The sequence below is a fragment of the Botryllus schlosseri genome, chromosome 6, assembly GCF_051294905.1.
Source record: "Botryllus schlosseri isolate E-star chromosome 6, Bs_hap1, whole genome shotgun sequence".
In the NCBI taxonomy this organism is placed as follows: Eukaryota; Metazoa; Chordata; class Ascidiacea; order Stolidobranchia; family Styelidae; genus Botryllus; species Botryllus schlosseri.
The window spans coordinates 264,055-291,407 of record NC_137241.1 but is presented as its reverse complement, the minus strand read 5'-3'; the positions used below and the strand labels follow the sequence as shown (position 1 = coordinate 291,407).

The 27,353-nt window shown below is 41.8% G+C and overlaps 2 protein-coding genes and 5 long non-coding RNA genes across 11 annotated transcripts in view; 4 read left to right on the top strand and 3 right to left on the bottom strand.

The window, feature by feature from the left end:
• The first annotated feature begins 2,754 nt into the window (after window positions 1-2,754).
• LOC145441121 (uncharacterized) lies at window positions 2,755-4,248 on the top strand. 2 transcript variants are annotated; one of them, XM_080318925.1, is made up of 2 exons: window positions 2,755-3,004; window positions 3,128-4,248. In XM_080318925.1, exons 1-2 carry the CDS (start codon window positions 2,755-2,757, stop codon window positions 3,943-3,945), a joined length of 1,068 nt encoding a protein of 355 aa, XP_080175051.1. In that variant the 3' UTR covers window positions 3,946-4,248. The 2 variants fall into 2 exon arrangements, with proteins under 2 accessions (XP_080175051.1, XP_080175050.1); XM_080318924.1 differs by having other exon boundaries at window positions 2,755-3,039; window positions 3,115-4,248.
• Window positions 4,249-6,489: 2,241 nt separating this feature from the next.
• The window catches only part of LOC145441130 (uncharacterized), a 46,322-nt gene continuing 25,458 nt past the window's right edge, over window positions 6,490-27,353 (top strand). The window contains exon 1 of the long non-coding RNA XR_013915747.1: window positions 6,490-7,167. This is a non-coding gene — a long non-coding RNA (uncharacterized LOC145441130). The remainder of the gene's footprint in view (window positions 7,168-27,353) is intronic.
• LOC145441127 (uncharacterized) lies at window positions 13,746-14,501 on the bottom strand. 2 transcript variants are annotated; one of them, XR_013915745.1, is made up of 3 exons: window positions 14,417-14,501; window positions 14,019-14,356; window positions 13,746-13,955 (listed from the first exon to the last, which is right to left on the bottom strand). It is a non-coding gene; the product is annotated as an uncharacterized LOC145441127 (long non-coding RNA). The 2 variants fall into 2 exon arrangements; XR_013915744.1 differs by having other exon boundaries at window positions 14,019-14,479.
• LOC145441125 (uncharacterized) lies at window positions 15,020-19,049 on the top strand. The gene is made up of 2 exons (XR_013915742.1): window positions 15,020-18,563; window positions 18,958-19,049. It is a non-coding gene; the product is annotated as an uncharacterized LOC145441125 (long non-coding RNA).
• On the bottom strand, window positions 19,054-21,902 carry LOC145441126 (uncharacterized). The gene is made up of 3 exons (XR_013915743.1): window positions 21,749-21,902; window positions 21,505-21,680; window positions 19,054-19,268 (listed from the first exon to the last, which is right to left on the bottom strand). It is a non-coding gene; the product is annotated as an uncharacterized LOC145441126 (long non-coding RNA).
• Window positions 23,188-24,487, top strand: LOC145441128 (uncharacterized). The gene is made up of 2 exons (XR_013915746.1): window positions 23,188-23,798; window positions 23,858-24,487. It is a non-coding gene; the product is annotated as an uncharacterized LOC145441128 (long non-coding RNA).
• Window positions 24,433-25,730, bottom strand: LOC145441124 (uncharacterized). 3 transcript variants are annotated; one of them, XM_080318930.1, is made up of 5 exons: window positions 25,573-25,730; window positions 25,441-25,510; window positions 24,972-25,145; window positions 24,738-24,880; window positions 24,433-24,677 (listed from the first exon to the last, which is right to left on the bottom strand). In XM_080318930.1, the coding sequence occupies exons 3-5, from the start codon at window positions 25,096-25,098 to the stop codon at window positions 24,606-24,608; spliced, it is 342 nt and encodes a 113-aa protein (XP_080175056.1). In that variant the 5' UTR covers window positions 25,099-25,145; window positions 25,441-25,510; window positions 25,573-25,730; the 3' UTR covers window positions 24,433-24,605. The 3 variants fall into 3 exon arrangements, with proteins under 3 accessions (XP_080175056.1, XP_080175055.1, XP_080175057.1); XM_080318929.1 differs by having other exon boundaries at window positions 24,972-25,510; XM_080318931.1 differs by lacking the exons at window positions 24,433-24,677; window positions 24,738-24,880 and having other exon boundaries at window positions 25,025-25,145; window positions 25,573-25,715.

The following is a 27,353-nucleotide window of genomic DNA, read 5'->3' as shown; positions in this document are numbered from 1 at the left end:
TAGGCGGCTAAAGTGAGTCTATATATGCGGCAACGTGTTTCAGAACATGCGACAAAAGATCGACTGACATTGCTGTTACTCTTCTGGTCACGGTTAAATCAGATAACTGTAGCTTCGAAATTTGTCAGATAATGTTGTCCTTGCTGTTAAGATTCGGAAACAGCGAATATTCGCACCTTCTTTATCATATTTCTTGGGTTTAGTGATATACTAAGCAATTTTAAACTATGCGTCTCTTACGTCGTCGGCAAACGCCTCTAAATATGGATTTCCGGCTTGAACCCTACCTGGTAACGTTTTCTAAGATCAGGCAATATGTATAACTATACTGACGAAACTGTCGTGGTATCACTTTAAGCTTCTACGCTTCGTTACGACAACTGTTCTTCGACATATACACATCGGTTTTCCATTTATATCTGAGAAAGCAAATTCTTGTTCTTGTTTCTGCTCAAACCATTCGCGGTGAGTGAAACAATCTTTAAAAGTGTTGCCTACTACACAGTGGGATTCTCTTGAACAAGAGTCCAGCCGAATACCGATTCAAAACAATAACAATATCAACTCGCGCATATAATATTAGGAAACTAGAACACAACAAAGAATGAGTAGTCAATTACAATTAATATGTAACAAAACTGTGCCAGTAGTAATTGCTATCATAATGAAAGACGTCGCGGGCCGCAAAATAAGCGTCTGCGGGCCGCGGGTTGAGAACCCCTGCCATAACTAATCGATTTCTCTGTGAAAGAACGATTACTTTTTATTTTTGCAAGGACTATGACATAAACTGAACATTCGTGAACAAGAAAGAAGGGTCGGGTGCATGGATGCTAATCAGATTAGGGCCTAATCACTAGTTAATTGATTTCTGATTAAGCAGCAGATTAAATTCCAGGGCATGGATAGTGATTGACTAGTAATTAATTAATCTATGATTAGCCACGTAAATGACGCATGACTTACGCATTTATCTGAGCTGACGAACCGGAACGGTTGTTTTGCACTGCTTTCAAAACATCCTACGCATAAGTTTCGGGCGTTTGTTGCTTGATATACGATAGCTGCCGTTTAGTACACTATCCATAACGTATACATGGTTATCTTGATTGTCTAAATTATAAATTAATGCCTGCTAATGCCATTGTTGACAGGAATATTTCATAGCTGCTTCTGCTTACTATATCATCACCCTACCAAAGTACCAATACGGTAGTCTGTTTATGGTAGTTTATTGAGCATCAAACCACTTTATCATGGACTATCATCTCGATTCGATCATGCTGCTCTACAATTTGAACAACAGGAGTATACCAAGGCGTATCGTTAGAGACCGGAGTAATCCGGTGGAGCACCTATCAAGCGGAGAGTTTGTGCATCGTTATCGCGTGTCCAAGGATTCCTTCATGGTACTCTTGGAGATGATAAAAGACGACCTTCAATACGACTGTAAAAGGAGCCATCCTATTCCTCCCATCTACCGACTACTTGCAACCCTACGGTTCTATTCTTCAGGACATTTTCAGAGGACTGACGGAGACTTACTGCAAATGGATAGGACGTCAGTGTGCAGAATTGTTCACCAGGTTTCAAAAGCAATTGCTAAAAGAAAGAGAAAATTTATGAACTTTCCAAACACGCAGCATCAAATCAATTTAGAACAGATGGCATTTCATAGGTGTGGTTTGCATGCGTTGTATGTGCACCGTGACCTGCGAGAGGCACTGGTGTGGGGAGAACGTGAGAGCGGGGGCGGTGGTATGTCGGACTAAGTTTGCCTGTACTAATTCTGTGAATACAATTACTATCTACAAGCTATCGCGCAAGTATGTCGACGGTGAGGATAACGGACCTTATGCCTTTGTATGTGGACTTCGCTACTTCGGGCGATGTAGCTGTGTGGCTTGATAAATTTGAGACTGTTGTGAAACTGCGAGGTAACAAGCCAGAAGAATATGTTCCTCTACTGCTGGGCACCGCGGCGTTCTCAGTATATAGACAATTGAGTGATGAGGATAAAAAGGAGTACAATAAAGTAAAGGCTGCTCTCTTGGCAGCGTTTGGCGTCAATTGTTACGATGCGTACGGCCAGTTTCAGCGTAGGACTCTTCAAGAAGGTGAGAGTGTTGATGTTTTCGTAGCTGACCTCCAGAGACTAGCTGCTCTTGTGGGTATGGATCCTGATGCTTCAGAACCGATAGTAAAGTGCGATTTTGTGACGGGGCTTCCGATCGATGTGGCGTGCCAGCTAAAATCTCTTGCTGAAATTGAGAAACTGAAAATTGGTGAATTGGTGATACGAGCTAGAATGATCTTGTCCACCAGGGTGCCTGTTGGTATGCTCTGTGCGGCTGGCACATATAAAAGGAAGACTTTTGAGTGCTTCGCTTGTGGGAAAGACGGACATATAGCACGCGAGTGCCCAAATAGAGATAAATGGAGACGTAGCTATGGCCGTGGACAGCCGCCAATAGAGTGTTTCGAGTGTGGTAACCCTGGTCATATAGCTCGGTTCTGCAAGAACGGTGCTACACGGCCAATCAATCAGGGAAACGGCAATGGGGAACGGTCAGCATCGGATGGGTTCCCCAGCCACCGACAGTGAGGAAAAAGGTGCTGCCAATCATTTCTGTAAAAATATTTGGACTATCTGTAGAAGCTCTCGTTGATAGTGGTTGCCAGAGATCAGTGGTGCGAGAAGATGTGTGTAAGCAATTGGGCGTGCCAGTGAAGGGACCGAAACTAGTTGTGGAAATGTTGAATGGTGAATTAACACGTTGCCATGGTGAAGCGACAGTCAAACTAGAAATTGACAAAGTTGACCTCTGCATGGAAGTTTTAATAGCAACTCGTCTGGTTTGTGATGCAAGGGTGATTCTGGGGACGGATGTGATCGAGATGATGGATGGGGTGTTTGTTGGTCCAGATCTTCGAGTACTGTTTGGTGCACTTCCCACATATGCTGCTGTCGGTGTGAGTTGTCAGGAAGAAAATGAAAAGTTGAGTGAAGAAGATGAGAAGCCGATTAAAGAAGAAGTTGTGAAGTTGAGCGAAGAAGAAGTTGAGAAGCCGATTGAAGATGACGTTGAGAAGTTGAGTGAAGAAGAAGATGAGAAGCTGAGTGAAGAAGAAGAAGATGAGAAGTTGATTGAAGAAGAAGTGGAGAAGCTGGTAATTGATGATAAAGATTTTAACGCTATTTTTGATGGTTCAAAGTGGGTTGTAGAGTGGAAATGGACGAATGAAGAACCAACCTTGTCAAACCGTTGTCCAGGGTACGCGATTCCCCCTGAGTGCCAAGAAGAGTTCCATCATGAAGTGAATCAATGGATTCAAAACGGTTGGTTGGAAGAATACAACCCAGACGTTCATGGACGTCAAAAGGGTCTGATCCCTCTGATGGCAGTAAAACAACCAAACAAATCAAAAAAGGTGCGGCCAGTTATGGATTACCGCGAGATGAATAGTCATGTGATGAGTCATCCCGGTGCCGATGTTGTGGTGTGCCAAGAAAAACTGAGAGAATGGCGGAAGAAAGGTACACATGCATATATCTTAGATCTGCAAAAAGCATATCTGCAGATTCACATTTCAGAGCGCTTGCACACATTTCAAATTGTGCAGCATGGCGGAAAGAAATACGTCATGACACGTATGGGATTTGGCCTCAATGTTGCGCCAAAAGTAATGTCAAAGATCCTGTCGGTGGTGTTGTCGCAGAGTCAAGAGATAAAACGTGGAACAGATCATTATATCGATGATATATTTGTTGATGCCAGTATCGTGGATGTGGAAACGGTGAAGATGCACTTATTACGATATGGGCTGAGAGCAAAGGAGCCTGTCCCATTGAACGATGCACGGGTACTAGGACTGAGAGTCTCTGCGACAGCTGCGGGTTCGTATGAATGGGCCAGAGATGGAATCCTGCCGGACTCTGGTTAAGTATGGTCAAAGAGGCAGCTCTTTTCTATGTTTGGTAAACTTGTCGGTCACTACCCTGTGGCCGGCTGGCTGAGGATTGCTTGCAGTTACGTAAAGCGCCTTGCTAATGAAGTGGCGTGGGACGAAACGGTACCACATCATGTGTCACAACTAGCTGGCGAAATCCTTGCGAGGGTGAAAGAGAAAGATCCGGTGGGGGGAATTTGGCCAGCTCCTGCTGGAGGAAGGGCGCAACTTTGGTGTGATGCTAGTAACCTAGGAATTGGGTGTTGTCTGATGGTGGATGGTCATGTAGTGGAAGATGCGGCCAGGATGAGAAAGCAGGATGATGGTGCTCACATCAATGTTGCAGAATTGGAGGCTGTGGTGAAGGGACTGAATCTAGTGCTAAAATGGAGAGTAAGGAAAGTCGAGATTATTACTGATTCTGCCAGTGTTTACAACTGGGTGAGATCAATTTTGGAGGATTTGAACCGACCAAGAGTGCATGGCTTGAGTGAAATGATTGTGAGAAGAAGGTTGGGTTTGATGGCACAGTTGATTGAAGAATATGATATGAAAGTCGATATCCGTTTGGTCCCCTCTGCAAAAAACATAGCCGATGCTTTGACAAGGGTACCGCGTACTTGGTACCAGAAAGTTTGTGTGGGAGTTGCCCCGCAAAGTCAAGCGGTGGAAGATCGTGTCAAGAGGATCCACGAAAAGCATCACCTGGGAACAGATAGAACATTGTATGTAGCAGAACGCTGCTTGGGGCGGGAAGTAAGCCGGGAAATGGTTAAACAGGTGGTTGACAATTGTAACATATGTCGCCAAATTGATCCTCATCCAGTCAAGTGGGAACACGGGCAGTTGTCGGTGGATAAAGTATGGAGTAGGCTGGCATTAGACATTACATACGTTGGTGGGCAGCCTTACTTAAGTATGATTGATTGTGGTCCAAGTCGATTTGCGATATGGAGGAGGATAACAACCGAATCTACCGAACAAGTCATCCAGCATCTAAGCCAAGTGTTGCTGGAGCGTGGGGCTGTCGACGAAATTTTGAGTGACAATGGTAGTTGCTTCAAAAGTCACAAAATGTCACAATTTTTGTGGAATTGGGGAATTGGCCATGTATTCAGCTGTGCTTACAAACATTCCGGAAATTCGATTGTTGAAAGAAATCACAGGACCATCAAACGAATGGTGGCCAGGACTGGTGGTAGTGTGAGTGAGATGGTGTATTGGTATAATAATACCCCAAACTTTGAGAATGTCGTACCAGCTGAGAGGGTATTTCGTTATGAGTCTACTCTTCCAGATGGAGAGCGGGGAGTAGCAAAAGACCGCGATTCCAGAAAGAAACATTTAAACCCATACAACATTGGAGAAAGTGTCTTTGTGAAGCCCCCTAATGCGAGGTGTACATCTGTGTGGAGCAAAGGAACTGTGACCGATATTGTATCGGACTCGGTTGTTGAAGTGAATGGGACGAACCGTCACATATCACATATAAGACGTGTAATGGGTTGCGGCCCAGATCAGGAACGAAGCAAGAGCAGAATGCCACATCTGATTGACTTATTTTCAACTGATGACGAAAATGCCAGTGAATCGACAATGGCTTCGGAAGGTGAACCGCTGGGTGAAGAATTGATGCCAGAAGTAGAACAAAGACCATCTCGCAGAAGGGCACAACCCGGCTGGTTGGCAGACTTTGATATGGGATAGCATTATATTCTAGTTTGTTGCATTGTTTAGTGATTTGTTTCATTTCGTTCGCTTTTGATCTTGAGATCAGGGGGGTATGTGGTTTGCATGCGTTGTATGTGCACCGTGACCTGCGAGAGGCACTGGTGTGGGGAGAACGTGAGAGCGGGGGCGGTGGTATGTCGGACTAAGTTTGCCTGTACTAATTCTGTGAATACAATTACTATCTACAATAGGGAGCATCAGTTTCCTGAGGTAATTGGACTCATAGATGGTACACATATACCAATTAGATCACCTGGTGGACCTAATGCAGAGTTATTCAGGAATCGAAAAGGTTATTTCTCTGTAAATGTACAAGTTGCTTGCAATTCTACAATGGAATTCACGCACATTGTCGCAAGGTGGCCAGGATCGACTCATGACAGCAGGATATTTGAATCCAGCTCACTTCCTGTGTATCTGTCACAAACGAACAAACTGCTTCTTGGTGCCAGTGGATACCCACTGTTGCAAAATCTGATGACTCCGCTCCCAAATCCTCAATCCGTTGCTGAGAGGCGTTATAATCGATCCCATATATATTAAAATTGAAAGAGCGTTTGGTGTATGGAAGCAAAGGTTTCAATGCTTGATGATTCCACTACGCACCAGATTAGATAACTCGCTCGTGATAATTGTTGCTACTGCGTGCATCCACAACTTGTGCATTCGCCGACACGAAGACCTAAGCGACATTATGCGGCTCTCAGATAACGTTGCTGATGTAATAAATACACTCGAGAGCGATTTTGGGCATACGCCAGATAGTACTATTTCAGGTAGAGCCAAACGTAACAAAATAGTGTCCTGTCATCAGGGCTTTGGAGCAGCCGTAAATTTAAACTGCTCCAGCTCCGGCTCCGGAGCTCTCTTTTATCATACATTAGCTCCGGCTCCAGCTCCGGAGCCGCATTATAACCACTGCTCCGGCTCCAGCTCCGGCTCCGAAATTATCGAATGGTCCTGTCTATATCAGGGGTGGGCCACAAATGTGACCCGCGAGAGGGTTTTGCGTGGCACGCGAGGTAATATCCTATTATATTACGGGAAATTAATTGCTCAGATTGTGAACTTGCAATGCCAACCAAAAATTGCAATTCTGGCTGCGACATTCGGGATGTTGATGACTAAAATATCAGTTCCGACGCATTGGCAGATCCAGGGTCCAGTCACATTTTCAGTAAATCGTCGTACATTACAATAAACTAAAATAGTAGCGAAATTTTTCTTCACGCTTCGCGTGTTTAATTGTCACACGATTTCTTGCTTTGTAGCCTACCCCCTACTGAAAATGAAAAAACGCCCAATTTGCCCGATTGAGTCTATTCGCAATTACGGAAGAAAGTCTTTTCGCGTTTGAGCTCGCATAAAAATCGTCGACGGTGAAATGTAGGCACAAAAAGAGTGTTGCATATTATCGGAGACCTTCGATATCGATGTGTCCAGACGCCGAATAGTCGTGTCCTTGCAAACTGAGCCTAGCGGGTGGTATACAATAGACCTGCAATACTCACCTAGTTTATTTATAAACTTAGAAAATTTTACCCGCTTGGCGTGGCTAGTGAACCGCGCACTCGTTCGTCAATTGCATGTGCCCCTTTAGCAGAAGAGGTTGGCCATTCCTGGTCTATATAGATTACTAATCTACTAATAGGTTAGTTATCTATAGTAATCTAGAGTCCATCAGCCGTCAGTAACATTCGATGTAGCAACAAATACATATAGGTGCCGCCGTGCCGGCTTGTGACTTCATACTGAATACTTGTCAATTGTCGACAACATCATAGTTGCACTAGAACGCAATTTACTCCGTGCCATTGCTGTGCAAGTGTGCATAGCATTAAAATTCACGCCTGGTGTTCAATTATGATAAATCAGCACATGTGGTTGTTGCATATATAATAGCATCTTATGAAATATGTCGGAGCCGGAGCTACTCCTCAAATAACGGGCTCCAGCTCCGGCTCCGGCTGAATTTTATGTAGAGCTCCGGCTCCAGCTCCGGGGCTCCGGCTCCAAAGCCCTGCCTGTCATTTTACGTAACTGGAACGTGATAAGCTTTGTCAACAGGAGTTTGTGTACCATCTGGAATGGTACATTAAACGGTCTTTCTTATCTCATGCTGGTAACGTCATATTTTGTGATACGATTGTTAATATACAATGTTCTCAATTCTGTGAACAACTCGCTACTGATTACCAGCCGACAAATATTTGGGTTTCAGTTGTTAATAAACAAAGAATTGCAGTCGAAATATTAACAAAGTTGGGCATGGTTTGGGATGGTAGGCCTATTTGAAAGTCAACCAGTCACACATTGGCATTTTTTTTTCAAGCGGTATAGTTCCTCTGCCATTTCCATCTTCTCTTCATTACGACGTTGCAGTACAGCATTTTCCATTTGGAAGCGATATAGATCCATCCTCATTGAATGCTCCTTTGCATTCATTGCATGGATCTGACTGGACAAGCCTGTACCCTATTGAAATAGGCACATATGAAAGATCATGTATGACAACGTATATGCATGCAATGGGAAAATCCTTGTCTACTGTGGCATGCAATGCAAATATAGATCTGTTGAAGCAAATAATTGAAACTTGAACAGTGAAGTGACCTCAATGCTGGGACTCAAATGGTGTCACTGAGTTATTTGCACGTGCTGAAGGCCCCAACACAAGTAACATTCGCAATATCTGTTATTCGAAATATAAGGAGTTGTGTGTATTATACAATGACTGGCAACACCATTGAAAGCACCATAACCATTTGATTACATGCAGGTAAAATTTGCAACAAACCTTCAAGTTTAGGATTATCCGTCCACGATCTTTTCCGCGCCTTCACAATTGGAGTAGACGCTGCTGCATGCGAGATGTTTTCACTATCATCACTAATAATGCTGCCTGAATAAACGATAGATTGAAAATGCTGAGGTTCATTAAAATTGAAATGTCTCTGCTGCACACACACCGAAATTGCTGCAATTATTGTTGGATGTTTCTGGCACATCACATCTGTTTGTCTCACTTTCTGTTAAAACAAACAAAGATCCTGTCAGAAGCTTTCGAATCTGTAACCTGCTTAGGTCATAAGGATGTGGCAGTATCTTCGTATGCTGTAACTATTCCAATTGTAACTAAAATGCCTCTGCTCATTGCTCACCTATCAGTTCATCATCTGGTATCTGTGCTGCAAAACAATTGGTAAGTATCAATGTAAATACTCATCACATACAAATATGTGAACTGAATACCCACTGAATAATATGTCAATAAGTTGATCCTGTTTCTGTTTGTCGGGCTCATTACCGAATTCCGGTACTTTCTCCGCATCAAAGTCATACGGATTTTGCAGTGGTTCTATCTGTGACGGAATGATGCCTGGAAATGAACAGCAATATAGCTTCGTGATATCGTTCTCTGGAAAGCACATCCCACACTTTCTAGATCTGTTTGGGCTAGATCCGGAATAAAAATTTACTATGGGACGTAGTTATAGGTAAACTTTCATATCACCTGTCAGCTGCAGAATTTTTTGATTGATAATCTGTTGTAATTAACTCATGATATCTGTTCTCAACTATAGGCTCGACACAACCACTGTAGTACAGTAACAAACTAAACTATAATGAGTATGAAATATGAATCTTACCAAGTATTTTCTTGGACATCTCGTCCAACTCGGGAGGTGGGGGTCCTCCTCCGGTTTTGAAAGCGCATTGCCTTTGTTTCGCGAAATCCTTTTTGGTCTTCTGCTTCAAATTACGCCACAGGTTTTGCAGCTGACGGTGTGTCCGCTTGCAGCCAGTTGTCCGAGAGTTGAAATTTTCCGCAATTTCAATCCAGCAGTTCTCTTTTTGCTTACTAGTCTTGCCATCTGTTGCTTTGCTCTCAATAATTTTAGAATAACTTTCAGCCAATTCTACTATCAAATGTTTTTCTAACTTTGAATAGTTTTCTCCTCGCTTTGCAGCCATTGTAGAAATCTGTAGACTGGGCAATGGAATTATGATCGTTACTCACATCAGTAATAGAGCAGTGTAACGGCACCGAATAAACCTAAGTCAAACATTATCAGGCACCTAAGACTGGATAAGAACCGGCTACCGATATTTACCGATTCCCGAAGAGAAAATCTATGTCACGTCAAATGAACGATCGATAGACATGGATGGGCAAACTGGACATGGTTATCACTTTACCGGTACTAAACACCATCATCATTTTCCGGCAAGCAAATTATCATCATTTGCGCCATGCAAATGGTTAAATAGCTTTATTCCCATCGGTTCGCTCTGTGGAGAAATCCTGGCTAATGTACGACCCACAAAATAAAATAGGCCCTGTGGATATACGCAGTTCACGCAGTTCACGCAGTTCACGCAGTTCACGCAGCTCACGCAATTCACGCAGTTCACACGCATTTATTATCTGTCTGAAACGAGTTTTAGCTTACTCTTTGAAAGTAACTCGCAACGAAGGTTGCCAATTATATTGATGAACAGCAAATAAATTATATAGTAGCCAATTATTCCAATACATCAATAATGATATCAACTAATCTGAGAACAGCTGCGCAAACTCCATATTATCTGTCCGAAAATTCGCATCTTTGTGACGTACGTCTAAAGTAGACATTGAGGTGTTATTTTTTTAATTAATGGACAAGCGTTCAACGTGATGTATTTGGGAATTGAGATACGAAATCCCGTCCTTCACATTCGCTTCCTTTTCGCTCCTTCATCATGGATCACATATAAACTTTCGCCACTTGGGATCTGCGTTCCAAATGTTGGAAGTAACCACTACCGGTAGCAGTATAGATTTTGCTTCCAAGGCCGCCTGTTCGATGCTAGTCCGAGTCGTCAGCTCACGCGAGCAAAGTATCTCCTTCAGCCGCTTCAAACCATTTGGCAAAATGCAAATACAACGAATTTAAAAATCGGCGACAAATAAACACAAATCATGATAACTAGCGTGAACACACCGCCGCAGACAAACGGGTTCGAGTCCGTCCGAGGTCGACTTCAGAGTTCGATTCCTAAGTGCTGGAGGTTTACCTGCGCGATACCTGATTACTAAACAAACTTGAACACATCCCCAAAACACTCCAGACTTCATACCTGAGCACCAGAACAACGTGGGAGAGTGATACCTGCGTGATCTGTGTGACCTGCGTGATCTGCGTGAACTGCGTGATCTGCGTGAACTGCGTGATCTGCGTGAACTGCGTATATCCACAGGGCCAATAAAATAGCCCACTTCTCACTTGATCATGACAGCCATTCGCTTTCTATATTGAAAACTGTATCATAGCATATAGCCAGCACAACGGACTTCCGGGCTACAATGAGGGTAGCAAACTACCGATACTATGCAGCAGTGATGAGCACCGGAGCGGAGTCGGAGTGGATTAGGAGCGGAGTTTTGCCAATTTTGTGATACCCGGAGTGGAGTCGGAGTTTACAACAGATATTTTTCCGGAGTATTGTTAAGTTTTGCCCCCGATATCTTTCGATAGCTTTGACCAGAAGACACTATTGATTACAAACACAGACAGTTGACACCTTGTAAAGTTGTAATATGACCAAGTGCACAAAAATCAGCCATCTGCACTGCAATTGGGGACTGGAGAGTAACCTAGTGATCTAGCAAGGCATTTCCGTTGAGCAGTGTCTGTAGTTCACAAACTTGAAGGCACCCAATATCATTCGCAGTGCATCATTTGCTCCCTGCCTTGAGATGCAGTCTTTGAATCCACTACTGAATGTCACCATATTATGAGATAAGATCTCCAGAATCTTCCACGTTGCTGTCATTGCGCTCTTCTATAGTCACTTCACATTCCTCCTTGCGTATAGTCACAGTCAAAATTAAATAATTAATAAATAATTATTAATTTCGATTTTAGATGTAGACTGTATGGATCGTATAATTTCAATTTGTTTGACATAAATCGAACTGGTTGTTCGAAAAGGCGAAAGTAGAACAACTTAACATAATTTCAGCGGTCTAGAAAACCGTTCAGAGGAATATGATGAAAATTTGAAAATGTCATATCATATGTGACTCAGCATCTGTTGATACTGCATGGGCGGCGGAATGGCGTTGTTATGAAACTGCAAATTGCAATGATGAGCTAGGGTTTTCATAAACCACAATACATTCGTTGCCAACATAATATTATCGATTCTCAAAGCATATATCAGAGTTCTTCAATCCAACATCCTCAACAAATCCAACAATCAGCTACAAATTTGGAGATGATATGGTAAAACACTACGAAAACTTGGTACAATCCATCAAGCCAGGATTTCAAATGCAAATATTAGAAAACCGAGGGGATGATTTTAAGTTTATCTATGTGCTGTGCAGAGCATGCCGCTCTTTCAGAGAAAATAGTAGATTACCAGTAATCAAATGGCATAACTTCCATCTCCACGCAATGCAAGATGGAGCTCAGGGGCTATAATTCCGTAGGCTACTTCCAAGTCGCCAGATGGAGAGTAACTCTTTGAGATATCATGCTTATTCCTCGCAAATGCGTGTCAGGAAGCCTGGTATTCCAACCAGATGTCTATAGATGGAATATACTGGAGGCCGCGACCGTTTATCGGTTCGCTGATAATATCGGGACGACATCACACTTTGAAAGAATTATCGGTATCAGTATAGAAAGTGACTATGGAACGGAAACTCCCGTTTTCCCATTGTTAGGTCACGCATGACTGAATCTAGCGGATTCGGACAACCGAGCAATCGCAACGAACGTTGGAGGCGTGAGTTATTCCAGTTCCGAGGTAATTTCGGGCAGGTGTAAAGGGTACGGACGGTAATGAGATGGAGACAGCCAAGGAGTCGTGGTTTATATATGTCCTGTGAATGGGATCAGTGTTTTTGTAACCAATACTTATCGACAGAGGACAGTGTTTATTGCAACTCTGAACTCTGGAGTTTCCGATCGACATTATTAATGTACTTGATATTTTCGTATATTATTTTATTCAAAAATTCATATCACTATAACAGCCAGGGTAAGTCAAAGCTTTTATCTGATAGCAGAAAATGTAATCTTGACTAAAAAAGGATGTCAACAACGGATGCGATGTTGAGTGTGCCTGAGACAATTTTAGTTGAAATTGAGACTGATAGTTTGGATATAGATTATTCCGCTGAAGAATATCAGAAGTTCAGGGATTTATCATTGACAGCATCGGAACCCGATTCTCACAGTATTGATTTGTCACTTTTATCACACTATGGAGCTACATTGATTACAGACTGGCAGGAAGGATTTAAAACAACTGGAAATTTAGAGGCCGTTATGGAGCAGTATTCTGATTTGATGGAGGGTAGCAGAATTTTCAAGTGTTTTTCTGAGCCGGTTCCCGAAATTGCAGATGCTGCATTACATTTGCTAGAAATAATTGATATTATTGTTGCATCGAGGCCTGTTGACCATGTTGCACATGCCAGCATTTCAGCAAGAGAGGCAGATATCATCGAGTTTATTGGAGGTTTTGTTTTGCGGCGTGTGAAAACCCGTTTTCTCAGATCACCTCAACTTCATGACATTATATCGAACTTGGAATCAGACTCTCCACAGTTCACTTTGATACCACTGCTGGAGAATATCAAACTCATTTATCCGTCTATGGAAGTACAATCTTTTTTTCAAAACATATTTGTAGAGGCTAGTAGGGAGTTTTCCAAGCCTGCTGCGGAAATCAATGTAGAGCACTTGAAAAAGCGTATTTCTTCATCTAGATTTTTTTACAATTTTGTCGATTACCTTGCTGACTCCGGCCCGTTTCCCTCTGAAAGCGTGAAAGAGGTAGTATTTGTAATGACTCTGCTCTACATAAAGACACTGGGATATAGTTTCTCAAGGAAATTGATTGATAAGCTGAGAAAATTCAAATCTAGTACCACAGCAGGCAGCAGCTCTCGTAGTCTCAGAACTGATTTGAAAAAATAAACCAATTCATTAAGAGGTCATAGTTAAGTGACATAATTAGATACTTGATGCGTGAACTCTGACTAGGTGAGAGTAGAGTAGCAGAAATGCAATCTGTGTATTTATTTGATGCAATTCCAATCAATTTTTCATGCGTTTTTGCAGGGGTTCCTCATTCAATTCCGTCCATGCATTTTTATCACCAAATGTTGTGTTGCCGCCTTTCAATTTCTTGATTCCTTTTCTTACAGTTAGGTGTTGGATGGCATAGGCAGCTTGATTGATGTCTGGATTGGAACAACGCGCCCCATGTTGTCGCTGTTTATTGGATATAAGAATTCTAAAAGATAGGAGAGAACGGAGCTTACAATATATTCTCACCACATTTCCGAAAAAGGCCTCCAATACATCCTGTGAGAATGAATGAAGTCCGACATAATTTAAATACTTTCCATCAAGCAAACGCCTACAAAGGCACGCAAAATTACGTGATGTGAAGCAAAGCCCTTCAAGGGTTGGCATTGCTACCAGTTTCTTGCAGTCTCCTGAAAGACTATCCTGAACATACAATTATATAAGTGAACTTTCATGCAATCTGTTGCATCCGACTTACATGCCACTGCGCAAGGCTGTCAGCAAATGTCTCAAGCCAAGAGATGCGTTCACCATCCAGATTTTTGATTGGATTTTTTGAAGAGCAGTCTACAATTGAAAACCATCTACAAAGATGAAATATCAGGTATACTACATATCATATGTCATAAGTTTATAGGACATACTTGGCGAAATTAAGTATGTAATCCGCCGTGCCCTCTGCTCTTGGTACCTTACTCAACACTTTACCAACCCGCTCATTTAAAACAGTCACTTTCTATAGTATCAGCCATTGAAGCTGAAAAATCATCGGCAATTTTCGTGACGTCACAACATGGCAGTAGGAAGTCAGAAAACTATAATGTATGACGGCTATACTGGGAACATTGATATATGTCACATAGCTTACAACAGGTGTCCAGATGTAGCCTTTCTAGTTTATTTAATGTTAAATAACAATGGCTGCAAAGATGTTCAAATAAATGCTCTGAAGCTTTGAAAATGTGCTTATGTATATCCAACTTCTTTTGAATATCGGCTGAATGTATTGGGGTTCTCGATCAAGGTGTGGGATATCGGTTTTATTGGTATCGACCCAATAATACAACATCGATCGGGCTCCAGAGTATACCAAAGATTATTTGCCGCTATTTCTGCGCTCAAATGTCCTGCAGCGATAAAGTGCCTTAAAATCCCATTGGAAGTCGGATATTTCCGTTGTAGATGTCCCTGGCACTAACATAATAACAGAAAGAGAAGTCAAATTGATGGATTTACTTTACCAGAAGTACAAAAGAACATGTATATGAAGATTAAATTTGTAGCAAAGAATACCTTTGAATTGTAATTTTTTTCTATATTTGGACCAGTGTCGAAAATTGAAGTTGGTTTGTGCGGGACATTTTTTTCGGTTGAACAAAACGATTATAATTTTTTAAATCTGTACCAAAATGCACATTAATTCCTGCTACAGGCAAATTTTTTTTTCTAGTCATAACCCTATGTAGGCAATGTAGACTACTTAGACGTAGCCTAAATATCTCTATAAGTTGAAGGATAATGCGCGAAAATTGATAGGGCCCTGATACATTCTGTGGACCCAGTTCTACCCTTACAAGTCAAGCAAAGGCTGGTTCGCTTTTAGCGAAGCCCCTATAAAAAGTATCACCCCCACGACATGTCACTGGAGCCCCACGCAAAATGCGGCATAAGGCAATCGATATCATAATAATCTGACATATTCAATGTAGACTATTTAGACGTAGCCTAAATATCTCTATAAGTTGAAGGATATGATGCGCGAAAATTGGTAGGGCCCTAATACATTCTGTAGACCCAGTTCTACCCTTACAAGTCAAGGAAAGGCTGGTAAGAAATGCTCGCTTGTACCGAAGCGCATAGGAAAAGTATCAACAGCGTAGCGTTTCTCTGCGACGCGATTGCACATTGATATTGCCGCGACGCCAGCTGATCTCACTCTCGTCGCGCAGCCACATCGCGATCCTTGCTCTTGAGCGAGATAGTGTAATGCAGTGGTTCCCAAACTTTTTCGGTGGCAGGGCCAAATTTCGAATTTCAGAGTACGGTCGGGGCCGCACGAATACCAGGGCAATGAAAGGAACCCAAAATCGTCACCAAAATATGAAAATTGGCATTGTTCCGATTATTTGCTTGACGCCATTGGCCATTGTGTTGCCGTGCTGCCGTTGTTCAGATCAATCAACCTTGACTGGCTATTTTGGAGCAGTTTTATTGCCCTGGCGAGATTTTAATTCGTATTTTTGGAAGCAGTGCGACACTTGCTTTCGATAAACACCGACATATTAAATTATTCGGACGCTTTGGTCGCGAGCTATAGGACTACCAATTATGCTGTTTTTTTGTCGGCTAAGCAGCACCCATCTCGGCGTATTCAATCGTGAGTCACTTGTTGCACATCTATCCGTAAATTAGTTATCAATACCCAGGGCCATAACAGCACTTCATCAGGCCCTCCTAAAACGTTGCTCTTGCCCCCCCCCCCCCCCCCGCACGGTGATAAACCGAACTTCGAGCGCTATTTATCATCTAAATCGGGTATCCGTTTTAGGCAGCTTCGCCCGACTAATCGCGCGTAGCGCGAAAAATTTATATAATTCATGATTGAATCGGTCAATATAATCGGGAATAGTATATATTGGTATCAATTTTATCCTCTCTCTGCTCACGTAATCAGATTGACCGGTTGAGCCGAGTGAGTTGTGTTTGAAAAGGTAGGACCACTCAATAATAATTAAACAGCTTCGAGCGTATATCCGGAAAGAAACGAAACAGCACTTCGTCAGACCCCCAAAACACTTGGGTCTTGAGCTCCCATAAGATGATAAACCGACCCCCCCCCCCCCCCCCCGTCCCGTTGCTCGCTTCTGCCACGAAATCAGGATCACCGTTTAGTGATCCAGCGTGGAACGCGAAAATTTCCGATGATTTAAAATAAAATAGGTCAATAAGATCGGTAATTGCATAATGCATATATATTGCTATCAATTACTTGTCCTCTCTTCTCACGTAATCAGATTTACCGGTAAAGCTGAGTGAGGTGTCTTTGAAACAGTATAGGGCCCGTAAATAATAATTAAACATATTCGGACGGGCTGACGCGTTGGTACGACTTCGTTACATGATGTTATTTCGTGACCTCCAGTCTGCTATATCAAAAAATATAGATTCGCCCAAACGTACTAAACTAAAAGATGCACACGATTTCAAATTGGTAGTTCTTCACCGGCATATAATTCTTCCCTGCGGGATGGTAGCCTATTTGTCTCGTGAGGTTCAGACTGCCAAGGCATGAACATTCGGCGCCAGTCATTTAGGCGCCTATGGTCAATTATACCTATATGTATTTTGTATATACATAACAAAGTTTTCGGTCAGCGTAAGGGCAGTCCTTTTCGGCCAAGGTTTTCTCGCTGCCGAGCGTTCTGGCACACTTCTTGGAGTCACATGTTACATGTTACATGTTACAAACTTTATATGTATTCGTGCGTCGTGGCGCGGTAATGGCCAACGCCGATATGGCCACTTCTATAAATCTTGCGTATTTTATCTTGGTGGAAGAGTACCCAATAATTAAGGTAGCCGACTTAGAAACTTGAAAATGTTTTGAAAAAGTTGCATAAAATTTCATAAAATACTCTGTAATTTAAGCTAATTCACTAAATAATTTTGGGCCCCCTTTGAGCTCGATCCCCCTCAATTGGATTGGGGTGCGGCAGTTACGATCCTTTCAATACCTGGTACTGCTCGGTCAACTAGAAAGTTAGGGCACATTGCATTGAAACAGCAGTGACGCAACCTTAGCAGTCTACTCACAATTTTCCTGCATTCCTAATTGATAACCCCAGACTCCAAGCCAAAAAATAATATTTTATAAATATACTTTTTTTCATAAATCGATTTCTCAATATTTTTGTGGGGGCCGCAAGAAGGCTTGCTGGGGGCCGCATGCGGCCCTCAGGGCCGCACTTGGGAATCACTGGTGTAATGGGTATGCGTCCGGCCTCTCAATCGATAGGCCGTCATACCTTACACTTAAAAAGTGGTATCCGCAGCTATCCTGCTAGGCGCTCAGCAATCACGGATGGCATGGAGAAAAAAACAACGGGGGCGCACACTAGATGACCTCACGCGGCCGTATCGCAACTCCGTCGTCAATAATGCATCTTTATTCCGCACAACGCTATTTGCTGATGATACTCACCTCTTCATTACCTCCAACACTGTCGATGATTTGCATGCATCTGTGAATAGGGAACTCCCAAAAGTGTCGAGATGGCTGCAAGCAAACAAACTAAGTTTGAATGCAGATAAGACCGAGATGCTCCTTTTAAATAATGCCAATCATGGTTTCACTGTGGACATCAATCATAGGCCCTTTTCATACCGGGGTTCCGGTAATAACATTTCTCGAAAATCTTTACCGGAACCCCTCTATGTGAACATAACATCGGTTTTTCGGGGCGGTATGAACGCGCTTATTTTCGGAGATTTTTACGGGACCGACTGAGTATGAACACGAATGGCGCAGCTGGGTTCCCGGAACGCTGTCAATCAAACTTTTAGTTACGGTAACTCGCTGTTCATTCAGGCTGCTTGTATTTCGAGGTCAGCTACCTGCGGCATTTTGATCTTCTTGTGTAATGGTGTTGGGAATGCATTATTCTTGGATTTATATTCTGTATGCTCACAATACGTAGTCACTGACTACTAGTCAGCTTATTTTTTCTGCGGTTTTGTAAACAGAGCACGGCTTAAAAGGTAGAACACCATCTCCAAATGATGCAGCATTGGGTGAGTTGCCTGAAAACTTTGAGACTTCAACACTAATTTGGTAGGCGATCTTAACCCTTACCAAATTTGTTACATCAAAGGCAAGTTTCTAACCACGGATATGCTGTGCGTAGGTTAGTCACCATCATATACGCCTACTGAAAAGGGGATTTAGTAATATCTGCTTTGATAGTAGTGGCAGCACATCAGAGAATGATGTCCTTAGCTCTGAATCACTAACCAAAATTGAAATTGTACGAACGGGCTGGTAAACCATCGTACATCATCCAAGCCATAATTTGGTTTTCACATATGCCTTCATTTTCTTGTTACAACCAAGTCATTCTCATTCCTTTGTCACACACCTTTGTCACACAATGTTAGGCAAGTGTAACTTAATCTGATTTTTTCGCAGGTCTAGATGGAGGATACTGATGAAAAAGATGGACCTGTCCAAGTGTGCATCAAGTTATAGTTTTTCTCATGAATAAAATGAAACAGCACAAACACATCTCGTTAAGCAAGAGCCTGTTTATTGAGAAATTCACACAGGGCATTTCCGACGTCTGGGCCAGCGATATTTGGATCACCACCAGGTCTTGGCTTCATTGCGTATACCATCTGTATCATTCTGGCCTTAGCGGATTGCAGTTTCTGAGCTAAGCCGAACACCGCGCCTTCAGTCGACCAAAATCTTTCAACCTTCATGTGTGCTTTGCTAAGTTTCTGAAAAAGCAATTGTGAATTTTACGGGCGGCAGATAGGAAATTTATATTACATATTTGAAATTAGCTCTAGCTTATGCTCTGTTTGTGTTTCAGGGAAAAGGCTTCGTGAGCCGGGGCTGAAAGGGATAGGCTGTGTCATCAGTTATGTAGGCTAGTACTGAACCCTCTGGCTCCCAATCATGAAGTCATCCTGAAAAACTTGAATGCAGCAAATGCATGTGAATGCAGCAAATGCATGTTTGGTACAAATGTTGCTGTGGTAATTTTTTATCCACCCACAACACTCAAGACTTGTACTGTGTACTGGAATTTCAAAATGCGCTGGAATTTCAAAATGCGCAACTTTAACTACTCAATTTTTTAAACTAGCAACTAGAACAGGGGTGGCCAACCTTTTCAGCCAAATCGCCACATTCGATTGACGAACTATTCTGCGGGCCACTAGCCGTGCCAAGTGCGAAAATTTTTTGAAGTTGATAAATTTATAATATTGTCACCCCACTATATTGCAAGCCTGATGCATATTGTTGGGCTCAGTTTGCAAGGACTGGACTATTCAGCACCTGGACATATCGATATCGAAAGCTTCGTCCAACATGCGGCAATCATTTTGTGCCTAGGTTTCATAGTCAACGGTCTTTCTGCGAGTGCTAACGGGAGGTCGCGAATATATATATACGTTAGACTCAATCCGCTACATTAGGCGTTCTTTCATTTTCACGAAGGGGTAACAATATTAAAAGCAAGAAATCGAGTGACAAGATGTTGCGCTAAGCGTGCAGAAAATTTTTACTTTTGATAAATCTATCGCAAGTATTCTGCTTTATTGTAGTGTACGAAGATCTACCAAAATGTGACTGGCTCATAGATCCACCAATGCGTCGGAACTGATATTTCAGTCATCACATCTCGAGTGTTGCGGCCAGACAAATCAAATTTTTGATTGGCCTTGCAAGTTCACAATCTGTGCAATCCATTTTTGATAATACTACTAATTTCGGAAATTAACTCACGAGCCACGGGCTGGCCGACCCTGAACTAGAACCATCAACTTTTCAAAATCTGCAATTAGAACTAGAACTACTCACTTTCAAATATCCGCAACTAGAACCAAAAACTATTCACTTTTTCAAATCCACAACTAGAACTACTTAGTTTTAGTAACTAAAATTAACTGAGTAGGAGTTTTAGTAACTAAAATTAACTGAGTAGGTTGATGTACAATGTAGCCTACATGTCTGACTACACTACAAAAAATATACAAATTTGGTCTCATTTTCAGCAATTTCAGTCTTAAGAGTGAGCAGGGTTGTAACCTAGTCACAAGTCGATCCCACTTCAATAGTTTTGACTAGATTCAAGTCAATATATTTTCAATTTACCACCGTGTCAAATCCGAGTCCTACTCATCGAGCAGAGCGTCGAGTTCGAGACATGGTTTTATGACTTGAGTCCAAGTCATTGTGTTGCCTGCTCAGTTTCCAGTTTAAGTCTATCTTCCATCAATTTGGGTCTTACTTTCGAGATAGAAAGTAGCCTACTTGGCAAGAACAATTGGTCTTTCAGACTTCTTTTTCAAACATAATGATTCAAGACCAAATTTGTCTGACCTTTTTGTAGTGGTATGCTACGCAAAAACTGGCTGACGTTCCGCCATGACAAATATAGAAATATTACGATGCACTAGGGTTGGGAAAAATCGAGTGCCTGATAAATTCGATTCTGAATCACTTATTACACTTCGATTCGAGTCGAGTATCATCATGATGACATCACAACACAATGTACAATGCCAAAATTTAAGTGTGTAGGCTACCTTTTATGCCACCATAAAAAACATAACGCCTATTGTCCGTCGCATTAAAGATACTTTGTTTTTTTCGACCATACCATTTTCATTGCACTGCTTGACTGTTATGGACTTATGACCATGAGATGGTCCTGACTTCGGAAATGTGTTATTTCCAGCAACGTTCGTAGCTTTGTGCTATATCTCGTATGTTGCGACACGGCCAATCAAGGTTTCAAGGCTTACTCAGTGGAAAATAGTATCAAAACTACGGTATAATTCTCTTTAGCAAATCAACTTTCAGTATAATTACAGTACTCGAAAAATAGTATTTTACTACTCGACTCGAATCATTAAAGTTATTACTCGATTCAGATTCGAGTACTCGAATCATTGTGGCTAGCCCCACTAGGCACCAGCAATTATTTGTATTAAAATCGTTTACCTGGATTTAATAAACGATTGGCTTCATTGGCTACCCTCCAAAGAGCGACAGCTACTCAGCAAGCAAGAGAAATTGAGTTCGTATAATTTGCTGGCTGCTTTTCGTTATGGTTTCGAAGCTCGTCGCAGAGTACACCAAATGCTTCTCTCACGGATTTCTCGAATTCCCTGGTTTTTCTGTACAGTGTACATAAGATTAGATTTACTCAAACCATTATACAGCAATCACAACTAGATAAACTGACTTTGTCGTACGCAGATGTGATCGGTGGTTCTTTTCATTCCAGGACTCTGTCCTCTTTGCTGGCTTTCAGTTTCTGCTCTCAGCTTCGGTTAATAATATAAGCCAGGAACATGCTCGGTCTCTATTACTGATCCAGTTATATTGAGTAGCCTATAGAGCCCCATACACATCGAGAAGGCATATCCGCAACATCCCTAGCTAAAAGTTGGAGCCAACTTCTCCGCATCTCACGAATATGCCTCTCCCACATCGTTTTCCACAAGCATATTACAACTGGAACACCCCACAGACATGGTTTCGTAACTATCAACACTTACGGAGAATCGCGTTCATACTGGCCATAATTTCCCGCGAATTTACCGAAAAAACGATCTGTATGAACATAAGTTCGCGGTAACTCTAAATAGGTATGAACGCGTTCTTTTCCCGGAACTGTTTCGGTAATTTTTTCTCTATGTGAACATCGCCTGTTTCGGAACTTGTTCCCGAAAGAGTTTCGTAAATCCGGTATGAAAAGGGCCATAAACAAATCTCCATATGTGACTCAGCAAATATCTTGGCGTCACCATTGATGCCAAAATGTCCTGGAAGCAGCATATTGAGTGCACAATATCAAAACTAGCTCGGTGTGTGGGAATAATGACCCGTCTGCAATCTTTGGTTTCCAGATCAGTACTACGAACCATCTATTTCTCTCTTTGCCACTCTCACCTGCAATATGGAATCGTAGTATGGGGAAGTGCATGCACAACATTTTTGTGCAGAATTCGAACCCTGCAAAACCGTGCGATACGGCTGATCTCATCTGTACCTTTACGTACCAAACTATCGCCTTACTACCGTAAGCACCGAATTTTGCAAGTTGACAAACTATATCGCTTCGAAGTATCAAAAGTCATTCACAAATATTTTTCCAATAGTTTGCCTCCTGTGTTTGATGACTTTTTCATACCTGCCAAAAATGTCCACTCCCACTACACGAGATCCTCGTCTAAAGGAAATATCTACTTACCCCCACCCAATAGCAACCTAACTAAGAGATCTATCGACTACTCGGGACCTATCATCTGGAATGCATTACCACCACACATCCGTGAATTGCCTTATAATAGATTCAAAAAAGCCCTACTTGATCACCTCTTGTCGTTACACTAACACTGTTGCCCTACCTCGCCCAGACATTGCTTCATTGATCATTTGCTACCATCGTTTAATTTTTCTTCTATTTTATTTTTTTAACTACTGTAACCTTTTTTACAGCCAGACTGCTTAGAGTCAAGTGTACCTGTTTGATGCTGGTGTGATCAGACTAGATGACCTTCACGGTCTTATCGATCATTCCTATCTAATACCGAATACTGTGCAAGCATATTTTCTGTACCACCATCACTGCCGTGTGTTATGTATTTTGATTGGATGAAAATAAAGACTCTCTCTCTCTCTCTCTCTCGATGGTGCAGGCGAAAAAGAATATCATATCATATCTCTCTCTCATTTCGCCAGACAGAATTGTTGCGTCACACCGCCGATCTCCTCAACAATGATAATTTGGGGCTGATTGTGGGGGTTCCAGGGCCATGAGTGGAATAAAATTTATATTTTCGCAAGCAGTTCTCGTCGCATCGTCATTCGGACGGAATCGCGCTCGCGATCATTAAGATAAAGATACAAAGAAATGCTCCGCCGCATCGATCGCTGTTGATCTGGTCGCATTGTGTGTGATCGACCCTTTAAAGGTCAACTGCATCTTCATGACAACTTTGCGGAATCATGTTCAGAATTTTTTTTCATAACGAAATTACCGACTTTCCGTGTTTCAACTCAATGGGAAATTGCCGTAATTTTGACTGAAAGTTCCAATATTGGCATGTTTACAGAAAAAGCAGAATGTGCATTGTGACGTCAAGTGAGTGACACATATTATCAACACCGGTCACAGCGGCTGTTTGTGTTCTCGCAGTTTTTATTCTAGTCAGTTATGACCGAGGTTTCCATTGTAACGGATTTGCCAAGTGATATTGAGACTGAGTCCGAGTACTCGGATGTCGAATGTAAGTATCATTTTTGCACGTACTTACAAAATTACCGTTTAAATGCCGGATTGGTTCAGGTGTTGATGCGCTCTATCCCACGTGAGTGGAACCCCTTGCAGCTTCATATGATGGGTCATGATCAGCCTAGCTTGCTCAGCACAAGCCACTCGTCGAGACTACATGAAATACAGTTGTATATATAGTCTGTAGTGTAATAGCTCGTTTCAGTCATGTATCTTGATATCTGATGTCTTGATAAGTTTTTGCTGTAAGGAGGTTCCGAGAGTTACTGACAGAATTAAAGTGTATCACAGAATTGCCAGGATGGAATTCAGTGTGTCTGGACGTTGACGTATTGCAGATGTCCTACTATGGATATCAACAGGAATATGGCGGCAGAATAATAACATCAAGTTCAATGCATGAATAGGATGAGTCTCTGATTCGGTTGCCAAATACTTTTCTCGCGCTAATACACTTGTTTTCACTTTTCAGGAAGTTGAAACATACTGTCTACAGAAATTGTGTTCGCTGGGTATGGGGATTCTGTGGCAAAAACCAGCGGAAACTCCTGCCTGCATGCGTTGTTACTGCTGTCCGAACAAAATTTACGTCAAATTCTTACAAAGGATTCCAGTTAAGTAACGCCACATTGTGAATGTACAGTTGTATTCCAAATAATAAACGCATATCATCGACCAAAATAACTACTGTGTCAGGCAGAAAAGCATATCGGGTTTTATGTCGGTCGGGCAATAGCTTCCTCTCTGCTAATTTTGATTATGCTGCTAGTCTGAGGAGGTGGAACGGTCTCAGCACAATCGCTCAACTCAACATCAGTTTCTGGTCCAGTTTTGATGAGTGCTTGAACTTCTTCGACAAGCTCATTGCAGTAATCTAGAACAGGCATAACAATATGACGAAATCTTATGATGCAGTAGGATCGACGGCAGTTACCAAATGTTGAATTTTCAAGTATCTTGTGGACCGTACATTCCCCATTTTTGTACTTCGGGTAAATTTTCCGCGGTGCTCCTTCTTTCGACATTTTCTGAGTTTTCGAGCAATTTTCATTGAAATGCAGGATTGCCAACTGCATCCTACAAAAAATGCATAATTGATGAGGCTAGTAATTATGCTAAAATCTGATATAGGTTGTTTTGAATAGCCGAGACACTGCAAGGTACCTACCTGGCTTTTTGACTGAAATATGGTTGTAGTGATATAACTTTGCGCAGAAAAGATTGAGGAGGGCATTGAATGATTCACTTCCAGCAGTGTTTCCATTCGGCGATAGATGGCGTATGTCATTTTTCATTCGCGTGGAGTAGAGAATATCGCAAATCCTTTCATATGCCAATGAATCTGAAAATGGATTGTCATAATCGTAAACAACAGAATCAAAGATGCTATTCATTGTAACTTAAATTTAGGCCTATGTATCTTGTATATATGCTGAATGGAGCAGTTTGTTTCTTTTTGATACAGTCAAGTAGGCTATATTTTTAAAGGATGTAACAGCATCTACACTACCCGTAAATCAAAATCTGGAGTATGAGCAGTTTGTGCAGTCTTGCTTGACTCTCAGTGTGCTACCTAAACCAGACTCTTGCACGTCCGACTTTGATTGACACATTGGACAATGTTGAAAAATGCTCACCAGCTTATTTCTGTCCACAATCACAAACTGCGTCTTGCTATTCTCCAGACATTCCTCTGAATCTGAATGCCTGCAAATCAATATCTTGGTGAAGACTTGGTACAAATATGATTGCACTGTTCAAGTACTCACTCTGACTCGCCATCTAACTCTGTTGGGTGGAAGCTATCATCACTTGACAGGGATTGGATATCACTTTCACAGGGGTCCATCTACTTTGTGAATGTCGGCAATGTCGGTGCAATGTCGGCAATGTCGGCGCAATGTCGGCAATGTTGGCGCAATGTCGGCAATGTTGGCGCAATGTAGGTGCAATATACGAACTTATACCGTGAAATATACTTATATTCAAATAATTATAACTAGGGGTGGGCACAATGATTCGAGTACTCGAATCTGAATCGAGTATTAATTTTAATGATTCGAGTCGAGTAGTAAAACGTGATTTTTTCGAGTACTGAAATCGTACGCTCCATGTCAATAAGAGTGAATTTATCAGCGAAAATTAGAATTCGATACCATTATCCATTCTCGAAGCCTTGAAATTTCGATCGGTCGTATACCAGCATACATAAGACGCATTGCAAAGCTACAAACAAACCTTACATGGTGTGCGACAGGCTTTATACTATTTGTGGTAGGATAAAAGCCGGTATTTTGAATTTTGTCATCTCCCCTACAGCTGTGACGTCATAATAAGTGATACTCGATTACTCGACTCGACTCGAAGCAAAATACTCGATTCAGAATCGAATCACTCAGGTACTCGATTTTGCCCAGCCCTAATTATAACTGATATTATACTTGACAGATAGCAATGTCGATGATGTTGCCGCAATGTCGATAATACCAGCGCAATGTCGACAATGCCGGCGCAATGTCGATAATGTGAGCGCAATGTAGATACAAAATACGAACTTATAACTTACAATATACATATGTATATTGTAAGGTATAAGTTCGTATATTGTACCTACATTGCGGCGACATTGCTGATATTGCACCGAATTATCAACATTGCGCAGGCATTGTCGACATTGCGCTGGTATTATCGACATTGCGGCAACATCGACATTGCTATCGGTCAAGTAAAATATCAAGCAGAGCATACTCACCCAATTAAACATGAGCCATATCTACTAAAAATTTTTTTAAATATGTCTATTGTAAGTTATAAGTTGGTATTTTGTATCTACATTGCGGCGACATTGCGCTTACATTATCGACATTGCGCCGGCATTGTCGACATTGCGCTGGTATTATCGACATTGCGGCAATATCATCGACTTGCTATCTGTCAAGTATAATATCAGTTATAATTATTTGAATATAAGTATATTGCACGGTATAAGTTCGTATATTGCACCTACATTGCGCCGACATTGCCGACATTGCGCCGACATTGCGCCGACATTGCCGACATTCACAAAGTAGATGGACCCCTTTCACAGTCTTCATAATCCTTTCCAGCAATAGGGTTTGGACAGCGATGAAAAGACACTTTGGGTACCGAATATCGCGTATTCGAGCAACCATACCCGACACCAGATGTACCTCCGTGCCTCATCTTCTTCATACCTTCCATATTCACAATCAAATCCAGTATCAAAATCAATCCCAACACTAATAACTATCTGTTTACCATACTGAGCTATACCAGGACTTTAGCCGTGTCACTCACATGACGTCATTTCATAGCTGAATGATTTCATATCCGTTTTTCAGCTTTTCGATTTATAATTTAAATTACTTGAAAACTATCATGTAATTTCAATTTTTATTATTTTATTCATATTCCTAACCACATAACGTACGATATAAGGCAAAGTCATTGCAAAGGACTTTGACATAAGGCAAAGTCAAGATGCAGTTGACCTTTAAGCGTCAGCTTTCGATTGATACCCGGCTCATGA